This window comes from Rhamphochromis sp. 'chilingali' (assembly GCF_963969265.1).
Source record: "Rhamphochromis sp. 'chilingali' genome assembly, chromosome: 5".
Lineage (NCBI taxonomy): Eukaryota > Metazoa > Chordata > Actinopteri > Cichliformes > Cichlidae > Rhamphochromis > Rhamphochromis sp. 'chilingali'.
In genome coordinates, this window is record NC_137932.1 from 32,665,865 (window position 1) to 32,678,285 (window position 12,421).

General features: G+C 39.6%; 1 protein-coding gene across 1 annotated transcript; it reads left to right on the forward strand.

The window, feature by feature from the left end:
* Positions 1–49: 49 nt before the first annotated feature.
* Positions 50–7,566, forward strand: rpf2 (ribosome production factor 2 homolog). Its single transcript, XM_080883153.1, has 10 exons — positions 50–184; positions 1,083–1,215; positions 2,896–2,933; positions 3,939–3,978; positions 4,060–4,141; positions 4,419–4,495; positions 5,603–5,702; positions 6,387–6,489; positions 6,569–6,713; positions 7,232–7,566. The coding sequence occupies exons 1-10, from the start codon at positions 162–164 to the stop codon at positions 7,415–7,417; spliced, it is 927 nt and encodes a 308-aa protein (XP_080739279.1). The 5' UTR covers positions 50–161; the 3' UTR covers positions 7,418–7,566.
* Positions 7,567–12,421: the final 4,855 nt, after the last annotated feature.

Here is a 12,421-nt window from a genome sequence, read left to right on the forward strand (position 1 = left end):
GAGTTTAAAAGGCCATCAGCAGATGACCACTTGATGGCAGTATTTTGAGTTGGGTTTCTTTTGTTAAATATGATCGAAGAAGAAAATCGTCGCTCTTGTCGTTTTCACGTGTTTCTTAATTAGTGTGGTCGTTAGCGATTAGGAATAAAAATACATATACAATGACGCAGTTGGATTCTGTAATGTAAGTGTGGACTCTCGCTTTGGGGGGCCTGGGAAGTGTTGCTATGTATCGTTTTATGAATGTGCTGTTTATGGCAAAGCTTCTAACCTTTAGCTGTCGGCTAACTGCAACTAGCTCCGTCGTGGAATCGGCATGCCTCTGTGGCATCTCCCTGTGCCATGCCTCTGTGGCATCTCATTGTCCGATCTTCAGATGCCACAAAGGATTTGGAGACACCCCATATTTCTACATAAGCGCATAATCAAATCGATTTCCCTATCTCTCAGCCTCATGTTCGTCTTTAATGTGCTGTGAGATTAGTGGTGTTATGCCTAAAATTCAGGGTCTAACGGTCTGAGTTACACTCGATTTGAGTATTTTATGTTTAAGGCAATCATATTAATATAATTAATAACAAACTCATTTAAATGTCTTGTTTTTGTATCCAGTCTCTCTGCTGAAACTAAACTTTTTAAGGTTACCATCTTACTTTCAGTGCATTATGTTTTGGTACATACTGGCATTGCATACAAGTTTGGTTAATATTTCTTCAGCGCTGTGCACATAAAGTCTCTATTCTAAACATAGCATTATTCTTAGGCATCTATTAATGTATTGGCAGATGTATTGATTCACATCAGGGCTGCTCTCTGAAACAATGCTCTAAGTTTTAAGATAGTTTGTTGTCAAGCTAGAAGACATTCAGACAGTGAAGTTATTTTATGAAGATGATTTCCCCGTGTCTCTGAAAGAAAGAGGAAGATCGGAAACAAGATGAACAGAAACAATATCTGTATTGGCTAATTGACGTACATTTTTAGGTCATCAACCAATCAGAAATACCGGTTTGATTTTCTGATAGTTTGCCTTGTGTGCAGTTTGTCATCTTTCTTATATTCCCTTGTGTTTTCTTCCTCAGAAAACCGAAGACAAAGCGCTCAAAACGCTTCTTGGAGAGCAGAGCACCCAAATTGACTGAAGATGTGAAGAGTGCCATGATTATGAAAGGAGGGAACACAAGTCAGACCATCACGCAGGCCCTGAAGGACATAGTAAGTCACAGAGGAGCTGTGTAAGGATGGAGTTTGGCATATTTGTCACACTGACATGTTTCAGATCATCAAACAGATTTTAGTATTAGACAAAAGCTGTCCAACCCTACCTGGCTCTATGTGGAAAAAGCCCCACCCACAATTGTTTTCACACCTGTAAATGATGAGTTCTTACACTTGGATCTATTCCTAATGATCTGGTTTGTTTTTGCACCAAATGCCTTACTACAAACCACATGAGACTGTTCAGTCGGCTTATTGGCCAGATGTGTCTGTGGCAGCAGGAAGAAGGTGCTATGTTCTAGACTATTGGAGAACACAATACTGCTAGGGGCTAGCCCGTACAGACCTTTGCACATCTATAGTTCCTCTACAGGAGGTTTTTTTTATTTATTTTTTTATATTTTTTTTAGCTCAGACTTGTAACATACACCTGGTAGTTGGTTCAGATCGAGGTCGGATCATGTTCACACTGTAAACGAACCACTCTGGAGTTCGCTTGGAACAATAACAAGTCCAAATCTGCAAAAAACAAACTGCACTGAGGGGGGAAATGAACAAGAGTTTGATCGAAATAGCCTAAATAGCACAGGTGTGAAAATACTATTAAATTAACTATGATTAACCAAGTTCTTTGGAAAGCTGAGTTTAATTTCAGATAACCACACCCAGGCCTGATCACAGCCAGAACAAGACTTTTAGAGTCTATCTGAAAAAGTGAAGCAGGCTAAAAAAATCTCAAGAAGTAAGATATTGTGCCACGATCTAAAGACAATCAAGAACACAGATTGACGCCTATCAGCTTGAGGCTGGACGTTAGGGTTGGGTGACTGGCCGAATATATTGACTCTCGACATAAGGCTAAGCCCATCGTTGATCGTTTTTACAATTTATTTATTTATTTGAGTAAGTTAAATGGTTGATCTAATAGAAGCAGTCAACAGGAAAAATTAACCCATCTGGAGCACAGTAAATCCCTGAAATGAATCTGTCAATGCATTTCGGGCAGTTTGTCCAAGGTTTGTTCATTCTCCGCTCCAGATGGGTTGAGCGCGTTAAAAATTTTAATCGTGTTAATAGTGATGACCGCATTAACGCTGACAGCCCTAATTTCTTGGGGGGGAAATTAGTTGGAGTTCTTCTGTGTTGTAAATGTGCAAATCAGTCCGTGCATGATTACATTGCTTTGCCCATCAAAAAATCTGCACATGTGCAAATATATTGCCCATCATTGATTATTGGACTGACGATTGTCGGGTATAAACTTTTGCATATCGCCCAAGCCTACTGGACGTGTAAAATCCATGTGAATATTTGGTGTGTTAAAAATATTTTACTCATCTGTTCTTAAAGCAGCTGTTCACGCCGACGGTCTAATTTGATTTGATTTGATTTTATTGATTACCATTCAAATATCTCAGTGAAGACAGAACAAAGATCTACCACAAAGCAAGAAAGCATGAGACAAGGCTAATCAAAAGGTATTGGCTGAAGCATTTGCTTATTACGCCAACCCTTTTAACATTTCACTGGATGAATCTGTGGCATTCATTTTTTCCAAACTGAGATCAATTTTTTAGATTTTTTCCATCTCACAGTGCGTTTTGAGGTTTGTTTGTTTTGTTTTTTAATGTGTAATTTTTCTGTATATTCATGCAAGTACATTTGTTTCCTTCACAGTATTCCCTGAAGAAACCCAATGCTGTGCTGTACAAAAAGTAAGTGACATATCCACTTTGTTCCTATAATAAATGCTCGGGTTTTATTTGATGGAACAGGTTTATCAGTTCATCTGCTTAGTGTGGGTCGTTTCTAGATATTTGAGCTGGAAAAACTTTGAATTGTCTTTTTGGTCGCTTCAGATGATGACTGGGAGGTAAAGAATTACACTGGTAGTTGTATTTACATCCACATGTTGAACTTGATGTCACATCAGAAGGCGCGAGCTGCCTTGTTGGTGTCGTTTGTCATGAACCGTATCCTGGCAGAATGTGATGATGCAGTCACAGTTTGAAGACGCGTGTACGGTCATGCTGGTTTTTCCCAGTATTTTGATGATATTCCAGTATAGACGCTTGGCGATTGTCAGATTATATGGAGGGAAACGTTGAAGCAGTTTGAAAAGATGAGACCTCCTGAAAAAAAAAAAACGTTGGAAAAAAGGTCTTTAAAAGTAAAACACAACACCAGTGTCTTTGCTTCTGAGTTTGTCTGCTTCTACTTCTTCTTCTTCTTATGTCAGTGCCAGTGTGGCAGTTATGTGGTGAGTGGTGACACCTAGTGTCCAAAAGAGTACTGCAGCAACTACCTATACCTTAACGGGGAGTTTAAGCAGAAGTGGCTGTGTGATCACGTTACTGTGGCTGTGGAGCAGCCTAAAACGGAAGACCAAGCCTGCCTTTTTCATATTTCATTCAGCTGGTGTATGTTTCTCTTGTTGGTACTTCTCTAAATCCTTGATTTCAGACCATTTCTGTTCTACTCTTGGCTCTGGGAGAGAATGAATTTCTCTCATATGGTTGTCTCAGGCACACAGCAGCTCCAGACATCCACTAAAACCTAATATTTTTAAACAGAAAACCAATTAGGATAAAAGCTGGCATAAAGGGAGCTAAAAGGGCTTGTTTCAGACAGTGGGTGATCATACAAAGCTACTGGTCTAAGAGTGAAGTCCCCTACAGTGTCTGTTTTCTGTCTTGATGGTGTCTGTGTACGCTTTTTAGAAAGAACATCACTCGGCCGTTTGAGGACTCAACATCACTGGTGAGTGCAGAGGGGCGATGGTCCTTTTCAGAGTTTTCACCAGTGTTGCTTTTCTTGTTAATAATCTAACATTTATTTTAGGAGTTCTTTTCCAAGAAGACAGACTGCTCCCTGTTCCTGTTCGGCTCCCACAATAAGAAACGGCCCAACAACTTCATATTTGGTAAATTTAAACTTTCTCTCTATCAGTTATATCACTTAATATATATACAGCAGCTATAACATCTGTTTTCAGGTTTTTACAAGATACTGGACTGTCAGTGTCTCGTCTCACGTTACACGTGTTTTATGTTTAGCAGACTATCAGCATAATGCTAGTGAATACTGGTCTGCAGGTTTTCAGTAAAAAACATTTCAGTGTAGAAGATGCTCTGCAAAGAAAAGGTTTTCAGATTTTGAATTGACCCAATCAAATAAATTGTTCGCTTGTTTGTTTGCAGGTCGTCTATTTGACTTCCATGTACTTGATATGATTGAACTTGGAATTGAGAAGTACGTCTCCCTGAGTGAAATTAAGGTAATGGTTTCAGTCATACTGTGTCTGGCTAGGGAGTCATTTTGACTCATGGTCACAGTCATTTCATCACCTTGTTATTTTCCTCATAATGTAAACTAGAGACCAAAACCTACCTCTGCGTGTAAAGCTAAACCATACAGCTATCACACATACATAAAGACGCGGGTGCGGCCGTGAGCATAGTGACCATTACAGCAGGGATATTGAAAAACTATTGCAAAACTCTAGAAATGCACGACTGGCCGACACAACACATGATGTAATATTAAAATCGTCTTGCGACAACCACAACACAGGCGACAGCAGAATGGCACCGTAAGGTGTACTTAGTTTTTCCATACTGCTTCTGCAATTTGTTTCACATTTTGTTACATAAACAGTGACACAGTGTAATATTCATGGATTGTTGTTTACCTACCAAGCCTGGACCAGATCATTGATATTATTTCCTGATACGTAAAACCTTAGAGGTTCTACTTTCTTTCTATCATAATTGTACATTCACCAAACCAATGAGGAGCCTTGAGTTCAAACACTCTGAAACAACATAAGGGAACAAACTGTCGTGTTCTTGAGACTACACCTATCGCTGCTTCACTCCAATAGTTTCCATCATTTGTAAATCTCTTGTGTTACCATAACCACTCTACAAGCACCCGAGTGAACCTGGTCAAAGTACAAATCACAGTCCATCCATCCATTCGCTTCCGCTTATCCTTTTCAGGGTCGCGGGGGGCGCTGTAGCCTATCCCAGCTGTCATAGGGCGAGAGGCGGGGTACGCCCTGGACAGGTCGCCAGTCTGTCGCAGGGCCAACACACAGGGACAGACAACCATTCGCACTCACATTCACACCTAGTGGCTATTTAGATTATCCAATTAACCTATCCCCACAAGCTGCATGTCTTTGGACGGTGGGAGGAAGCCGGAGTACCCAGAGGGAACCCACGCAAACACGGGGAGAACATGCAAACTCCACACAGAAAGACCCCGGCCTGATGTTGGAATTGAACTCAGGACCTTCTTGCTGTGCGGCAACAGTGCTAACCACCGTGCCGCCCACACAAATCACAGTCTCCTAAAATAAAGTCTTTGCTTTCTGTTCTAGGCCAGTAAATGTCCTGAAGGAACCAAACCAATGCTCGTGTTTGCAGGGGACGCTTTTGATACAGATAATGAGCACAGACGTCTGAAGAGTCTGCTAATAGGTACTCACACAGCACACTAAAAGTGTTAACCGGTCTGATTCTGATATTGTGTTTTTTTTGTTTTGTTTTTTTATGTGCTTTGTGATGAATGAATTATGAAAACTCAAATTATTGGTGCTGGTTATATATATATATATATATATATATATATATATATATATATATATATATATATATATATGTATATATATATATATATATATATGTATATGTGTGTGTATATGTATATGTGTGTGTATATGTATATGTGTGTGTATATGTATATATATGTATATGTGTGTGTATATGTATATATGTGTGTGTATATGTATATATATATGTGTATATGTATATATATGTATATGTGTATATGTGTATATATATGTGTGTGTGTGTGTATATGTGTATATGTGTGTATATATATATATGTATATATATATATATATATATATATATATATATATATATATATATATATGTATATATATATATATATGTATATGTATATGTATATGTATATGTATATATATATGTATATATATATATGTATATGTATATATATATGTGTATATGTGTATATATATATGTGTATATGTATGTATGTATATGTATATATATATATATATGTGTGTATATAATATTATTATTATATTTGAGGTGATGATGATGTGTAATTGATTAGTCTGTTTATTTCTTCTGTCTCAGACTTCTTCAGGGGTCCCACTGTGCCTGCAGTGCGTCTGGCAGGTTTAGAACACATTTTGCACTTCACTGCCATCGATGGAAAAATTTACATGCGCAGCTACAGGTGCTGAAACTGTAATAATTTAGCGAGAAAATTTGAATGCCGACATCCAGAACTGAGATAATGATGGGTGTAATTTCAGGTCTCTGTTGAAGAAGTCTGGCTGCCGGACGCCGCGGATCGAGTTGGAAGAGATTGGACCGTCATTTGACTTTGTCCTAAGGAGAACGCATCTGGCTTCAGATGACTTGTACAAGTTGGCTCATAAGCAGCCCAAAGCCCTGAAGGTAAATATGAATGGACATGTTCCTGACTGTCTTAACATCTCATTCTGACAATCCTGTGATGAAACAGAAATCATGCATGTCCAACCCTGAAGCTAGTCCTGGCGAGGTGCTCGAGGGCGAGCATCGGGTGGCCGGGCCTTAGCCTATGTGGATATGACTGTTTGCTAGCTTCCTTGACTTCTCAGTGGATTTGTCCTTTGGGCATGTTGACTCGTTCGTTTTCTACTCTATTCATTTCCATTTCCATATGAGCAAAGCCCCTTTCAGCCTTATTATTCAATCTTTGAAGCTCCTTGTTTCACCAATGAAATGGTGTCCTGGTTTAAAATATACAGAGATGCTGCTTTTCTGTTCTCGTATGAATGATTCCAAATATTCAGTGTTTGTCCTGAAGATGGCGCCAGAGGAAAGACCACATGGTTGCCAAAATCCTGCACAGATACTAAATACTCTGTGCAGCCAGTGTTCAAACATGCTAAACTTTGTTTTAACTCGTCTTCTCTTTTACACTACTTCAGCCCAAGAAGAAGAAGAACATTTCCCATGATGCCTTTGGCACCAAGTTTGGCCGTGTGCACATGCAGAAACAGGATCTGTCCAAGCTGCAGACACGGAAGATGAAGGGTCTAAGGAAGAGGAGGGGCGAGGTGGTCACAAAGGAGCAGGAGGGACAGGCACCCAAGGTGGCCAAAGTAGAGAGTTGAGGCAGACTTTGTACGCCTTTTGGATACTTCTATGATTGACCGTGTGTCGCCAAACCCTTGGTAAAATGTTTTTTACCGGGGGTTTGTTTTTTGTTTTTTAAATGTGAAATAAATACTCCAATTGAATGTGTTGTTGTACCTGCCTACATTCTGTTGTATTGTTTATTACGTGCACATATCTGGGCCTTCTCTTAAGCTTAAATATTTAAGCCAGTGATGATGGAGGGTTCAGTAGATCAGTAATGTTTTGCTCTCGCAAAGCTAGTAATGATTTCTTTTCAGACTAAGTTTGTTTCAGTTCTTCGAAAGACATGACAACATATTTATATGAAGTTTGATGATGCAGGCCTGGAGTTATTTCCCTCTAAGGGGCGATCGTGGCTCAAGAGTTGGGAGTTCGCCTTGTAATCGGAAGGTTGCTGGTTCGAGCCCCGGCTTGGACAGTCTCGGTCGTTGTGTCCTTGGGCAAGACACTTCACCTGTTGCCTACTGGTGGTGGTCAGAGGGCCCGGTGGCGCCAGTGTCCGGCAGCCTCGCTTCTGTCAAGTCTGCCCCAGGGTGGCTGTGGCTACAATGTAGCTTGCCATCACCAGTGTGTGAATGGGTGGATGACTGGATATGTAAAGCGCTTTGGGGTCCTTAGGGACTAGTAAAGCGCTATATAAATACAGGCCATTTACCAGGCCATTTAAGTGCAGTATATTTTCTCTTCCTGGGGGTTTACTTTGTAAAACTAAAGCTGATTATAGTTTCTGAAAGTGTGCTTTGGCAACATCTTGCTTGCATTTTAGTTTTGGTTCATTTCCCGCATTTCTACAAGGTGACATGTAACAGGACAGTGGGGTTCAAAATTCTGAACATTTTACTTCAGAAGTTAATACAACCCCCACCCCAACACACATGATTAGTACTCCGAAGAGTTTTTTTATGATGTCACAGATTCTTGTCCCTCTCTCCTTTAAATTGTGCATGGGGTTGAGGTCAAGTGACAGTCAAGGACATTCTTTGGTCCTTTTTGATCTTTTTACTACTTCAAAAAGCTTTGGAGTGTGTTTGGGCTCGTTATCCTCCACAGAGACACAGATCAGATGGTGGAACATGTCTGTGGAGAATGAAGTGAAGTGTTTGCTCAGGGTGCAGGTGATATGATGCAGCTGTTTGACTCCAGAAGAGACAAACACTCCACAGTGAACATTGCCAAAGTTGTCTTGGTAATGTTCATAACACTTTGAGGCCCATGTCTGCAGTGAGGGCAGCATTTAATGTTTGACATAGTCATACAGGGTTCTATTAAAAAAAAAAAAAAAAAAATTCCAACAGTTCCAGAGTGTTCAATTATTAGTGTGAATGATTGAAAAGCATTCACACTATGAATAAAGTTACGTTGAAACCAAGCACACCATTGTTTTTCTTGTGACATTATAGTTTGATGTGTCACATGGCCCTCTTCCTATTGAAAAAAACAAAAGTTGTATCCAAGATGGCCGACTTCTAAATGGCCACCATGGTCACCACCCATCTTGAGGAGTTTGCCCCCTCACATATACTAATGTGCCACAAACAGGACTTTAACATCACCAACCGTTCCCATTTTATTACGGTGTATCCATATAAATAGCCCACCCTGTATATCAACATACATTCACATAGAGCCACCATTAAAACTTTAAAACGAAGCCAAGACATTGAACTATTCAGCTTGTATTTATCGTTTTATTTTAATGAAGTTTACTTTAAGTGTTCAGATTTGTACTCCTTTTTATTTGACTACATTAAAGTAATCAAATAAAGACAGTTTTGATAGAGCTCCTGATGTCAGATGGTAGGTTGGGCTTGCCAGAGGTCGTGCGTTTTCTCAAGTCTATTTTCTGTGAGACAAGTTCTAAAGGATCTTCTCGATGGCACAGCGGATGTTGGTCAGAAACACTTCATTTCCCTTCTTGTTGAAGTGAATTCCGTCCTGTCCGAATAGGGTTTCGTCATAATATCTCAGGGAGGGATGTTCAATGATGAAGCCTCCAAAGGAATGAACTGCCTTTCTCATGATTGAGTTTACAGTTTTTTCGCCCATGTCCATCATGTACTTTGGATTTCTGTACCTCCGCACTTGGCGTTTGTTGATGCAGGAATATAGGATTGTCATACAGGGGATCCTTGCATGCAGTTCAGTCAAGTCTTTAGTCATTGCAGAGGAAAGTTCCTGGGCGGATACGAGTCCCAAGTCGTTCCCGCCTGCATGAATGACCAAAATATCAGGTGGACTCTTTCTGGACATCAACTCTGCATCAAAACGAAGAAGGACGCCATCCCAGCGCATCCCTGTTTTTCCAAACCAATGAACATTGGCATCAAGTCCAAAGTTTTCTCCAAACACATGGCGTGCTGCCCATTCTCCTCGCTTTATGTAACTTGAGCCGATGATCCATATGTTAGGTACCCTCTTCTGTGTCTTGCTCATTTCAGTGTGACTGCGGGGTCTCTCTTTAGAGAAACGCCGTTGCTTCTTTGCTGTGGAGAAGCTTCTTTTGTCATCAAGTCGATCCTCAACTTCAGATCGCTTTCTTTTTGATGCAAGTTTGTTGCTAGTTAAAGCAGATTGATCAACCAATGATAGTTTCATCACACTGGGTGGACTTTGCACTCCAGTGGAGAAACTGCTCCGTACTTGGCTTGTAGACACTGGCTGTTGGGTTGGATCATCTTTTAGGCTCAAAGCCTTCATCATTCTAATGATGGTCTTCATCCAAGATGAAGAGTATTTCTTTGATAACCCAAGCATGATATCACAGCAATGACTTCAGGGACTTTTAAATACCTTTTGTCAAGACGTGTGAGAATTGCAACTATAAGCTCCGAACTGAAAAACAACAATGAAAAGAGTTGAGGTTACAACCTCTATTTAAGGGGTTTTGAAGGTCTGTCATGTGGAATTCCTTTGATGTCATCTGCACCTCAATGATGTCACAGAGTAGACCCGCTTTTTTGTATGCTATTTCCTTTATCACCATCAGAGATGGGCAGTAACGCGTTACTGTAATCCGATTACTTTTTTCAAGTAACGAGCAAAGTAAGGGATTACTATTGCAAAAACGGTAATTAGATTACCATTACTTTCCCGTAGGAACGCTGCGTTACTGCGTTACTAAAACCGTGATTTTTTTTTGCGAGAATGTCTCATGACAGTGAGGTAAGCAAGTGCGACGTTCGTGACAACAGCTGTGTGCAGATCAACAATGGATAATATATCGAGTGCAGGAGAGAGTATGAGCGTGCAGCGTTTAAAGTGTGGAAGTACTGACCTTACTTTGAGTTTGATTCCATAAAAAGTGACAAAAACATTAGTGTCCATTGTGCGTGGGAAGAAAACTTCTTTTTACAGTGAAAAAAACCCCTAAACTTCCAAGCAAGCACCGAGTGTGCAACGACGTAATGGGAAACTCACAGAGAAACTCACGGATTCTTCCACTGACCGCCGCGGCACACCTGCACCAGGGTAAACCTCCGCCTACGCCACTCCTGCTTTACAGGTGAAAATAGAGCAACAGGACCGCTAGTCTTTGATTTTATTTATTTTCTGCTGTGTTTTATTTGCATCTATTTGAAAGAGTGAGTGTAAACACAAAAAAAATTAAAAATTATGTGCTGGAATGTGCAGAAAATAGGTTTAAATATTAAAGAAATATCTTCCAGTCAGAGAATGTTGCATATAATTACATTTATGCTTGATGCATAAAGTGAAAAGATTAAAACTAATAAAACAAGTTTTAAAAAGGGACCTTTCCATTTGATTACATTTTGTATGATGGATTATGTAGAAAAAGTAGAATTGGACTGAAAGAGCTATCGCTTTATTACCTATTCAGGTTGTAAATCATGTTTTTAAAAAGTAACTAAGTAATTAATTACTTTTGAAAATAAGTAATCAGTAAAGTAACGGGATTTCTTTTTTGGGGAAGTAATCAGTAATTAGTTACTGATTACTTTTTTCAAGTAACTTGACCAACACTGATCACCATTCAACTTAGAAAAACCATTCAAGCACCATTAGATTTCTCTTCTTTTGGAGATGTGTGCTTGTATTTTTCTCATTTTTATGTTTTTTTTAATTATTCAACTTTATTCAACAAAAAATTTCCATGTAATTCAAAGGGAGGATCTTCAAATTCTCATTCAACTTACTCCTCTTTCAACTCTAACTATAACTATACTTCCACATATGTTGACCTAGAGACACCATTCAAAAACTTTAAAATGGAGTCAAGACATTGAACTTTTCAGCTTGTATTTATCTTTTCAATATCTTTTATACCTTTTCTTCAGTTCCAGTTTACGTTTCGTGCTTTTTTCACCCATTTCAGAATTTATAATGGGTGTATATGGGACGGAATATTAACGGTTAGAGTGAGAAAAGTCAACTGCTAGAGTGGGAGCAGGGAAAATTTTTATCTTAAAATCTTCTCTTTAAACTGCTGCTGTGTCCACAGCGTTTGATCTACAGTCATCATTTTACCCTCAAAACGTAGCCATTGTTGCCCTCTTTCATCCAATGTTATTGTTATTGTAGTAGATGTTATGGTTCTTTCATAAATGCCACCAATACACAGCCTCCTCCATGTAACTCTTCCATAGAGTCCAATGTTAAAATGGCTCCAAAAATTTGTCTGAAAATCAGAAGTACAGGCTGTCTTTACACTGTCACCACGTCCACATTATAAACTCCACAAGCATGAAAACTGAGAATTCTGTAGACTGGACATTACTGGTACTCACGGTGAAAGCATTTTGTCTATACAACTTGTAGTTTTTTCTTCAGAAGCATTTGTTTCGGGGTCACGTTTCTGTTTATTTGAAGCAGCAGAAGAGAGGCACGTGTGTGTGTGTGTGTGTGTGTGTGTGTGTGTGTGTGTGTGTGTGTGTGTGGTGCCACTGGCTGGAGTTGCTATAGCATCCAGGCTCACACCGCCTGCTTAATGAGCTCTCTGTCACTCTGCCAAGAGAGCTGCT

Coding starts and splice junctions, on each gene's coding strand:
- rpf2 (XM_080883153.1), top strand. CDS start 162: ATGACGCAGTTGGATTCTGTAAT. Junction 5,703..6,386: donor TCTGAAGAGTCTGCTAATAG/GTACTCACACAG, acceptor CTTCTGTCTCAG/ACTTCTTCAGGGGTCCCACT. Junction 6,714..7,231: donor AGCAGCCCAAAGCCCTGAAG/GTAAATATGAAT, acceptor ACACTACTTCAG/CCCAAGAAGAAGAAGAACAT.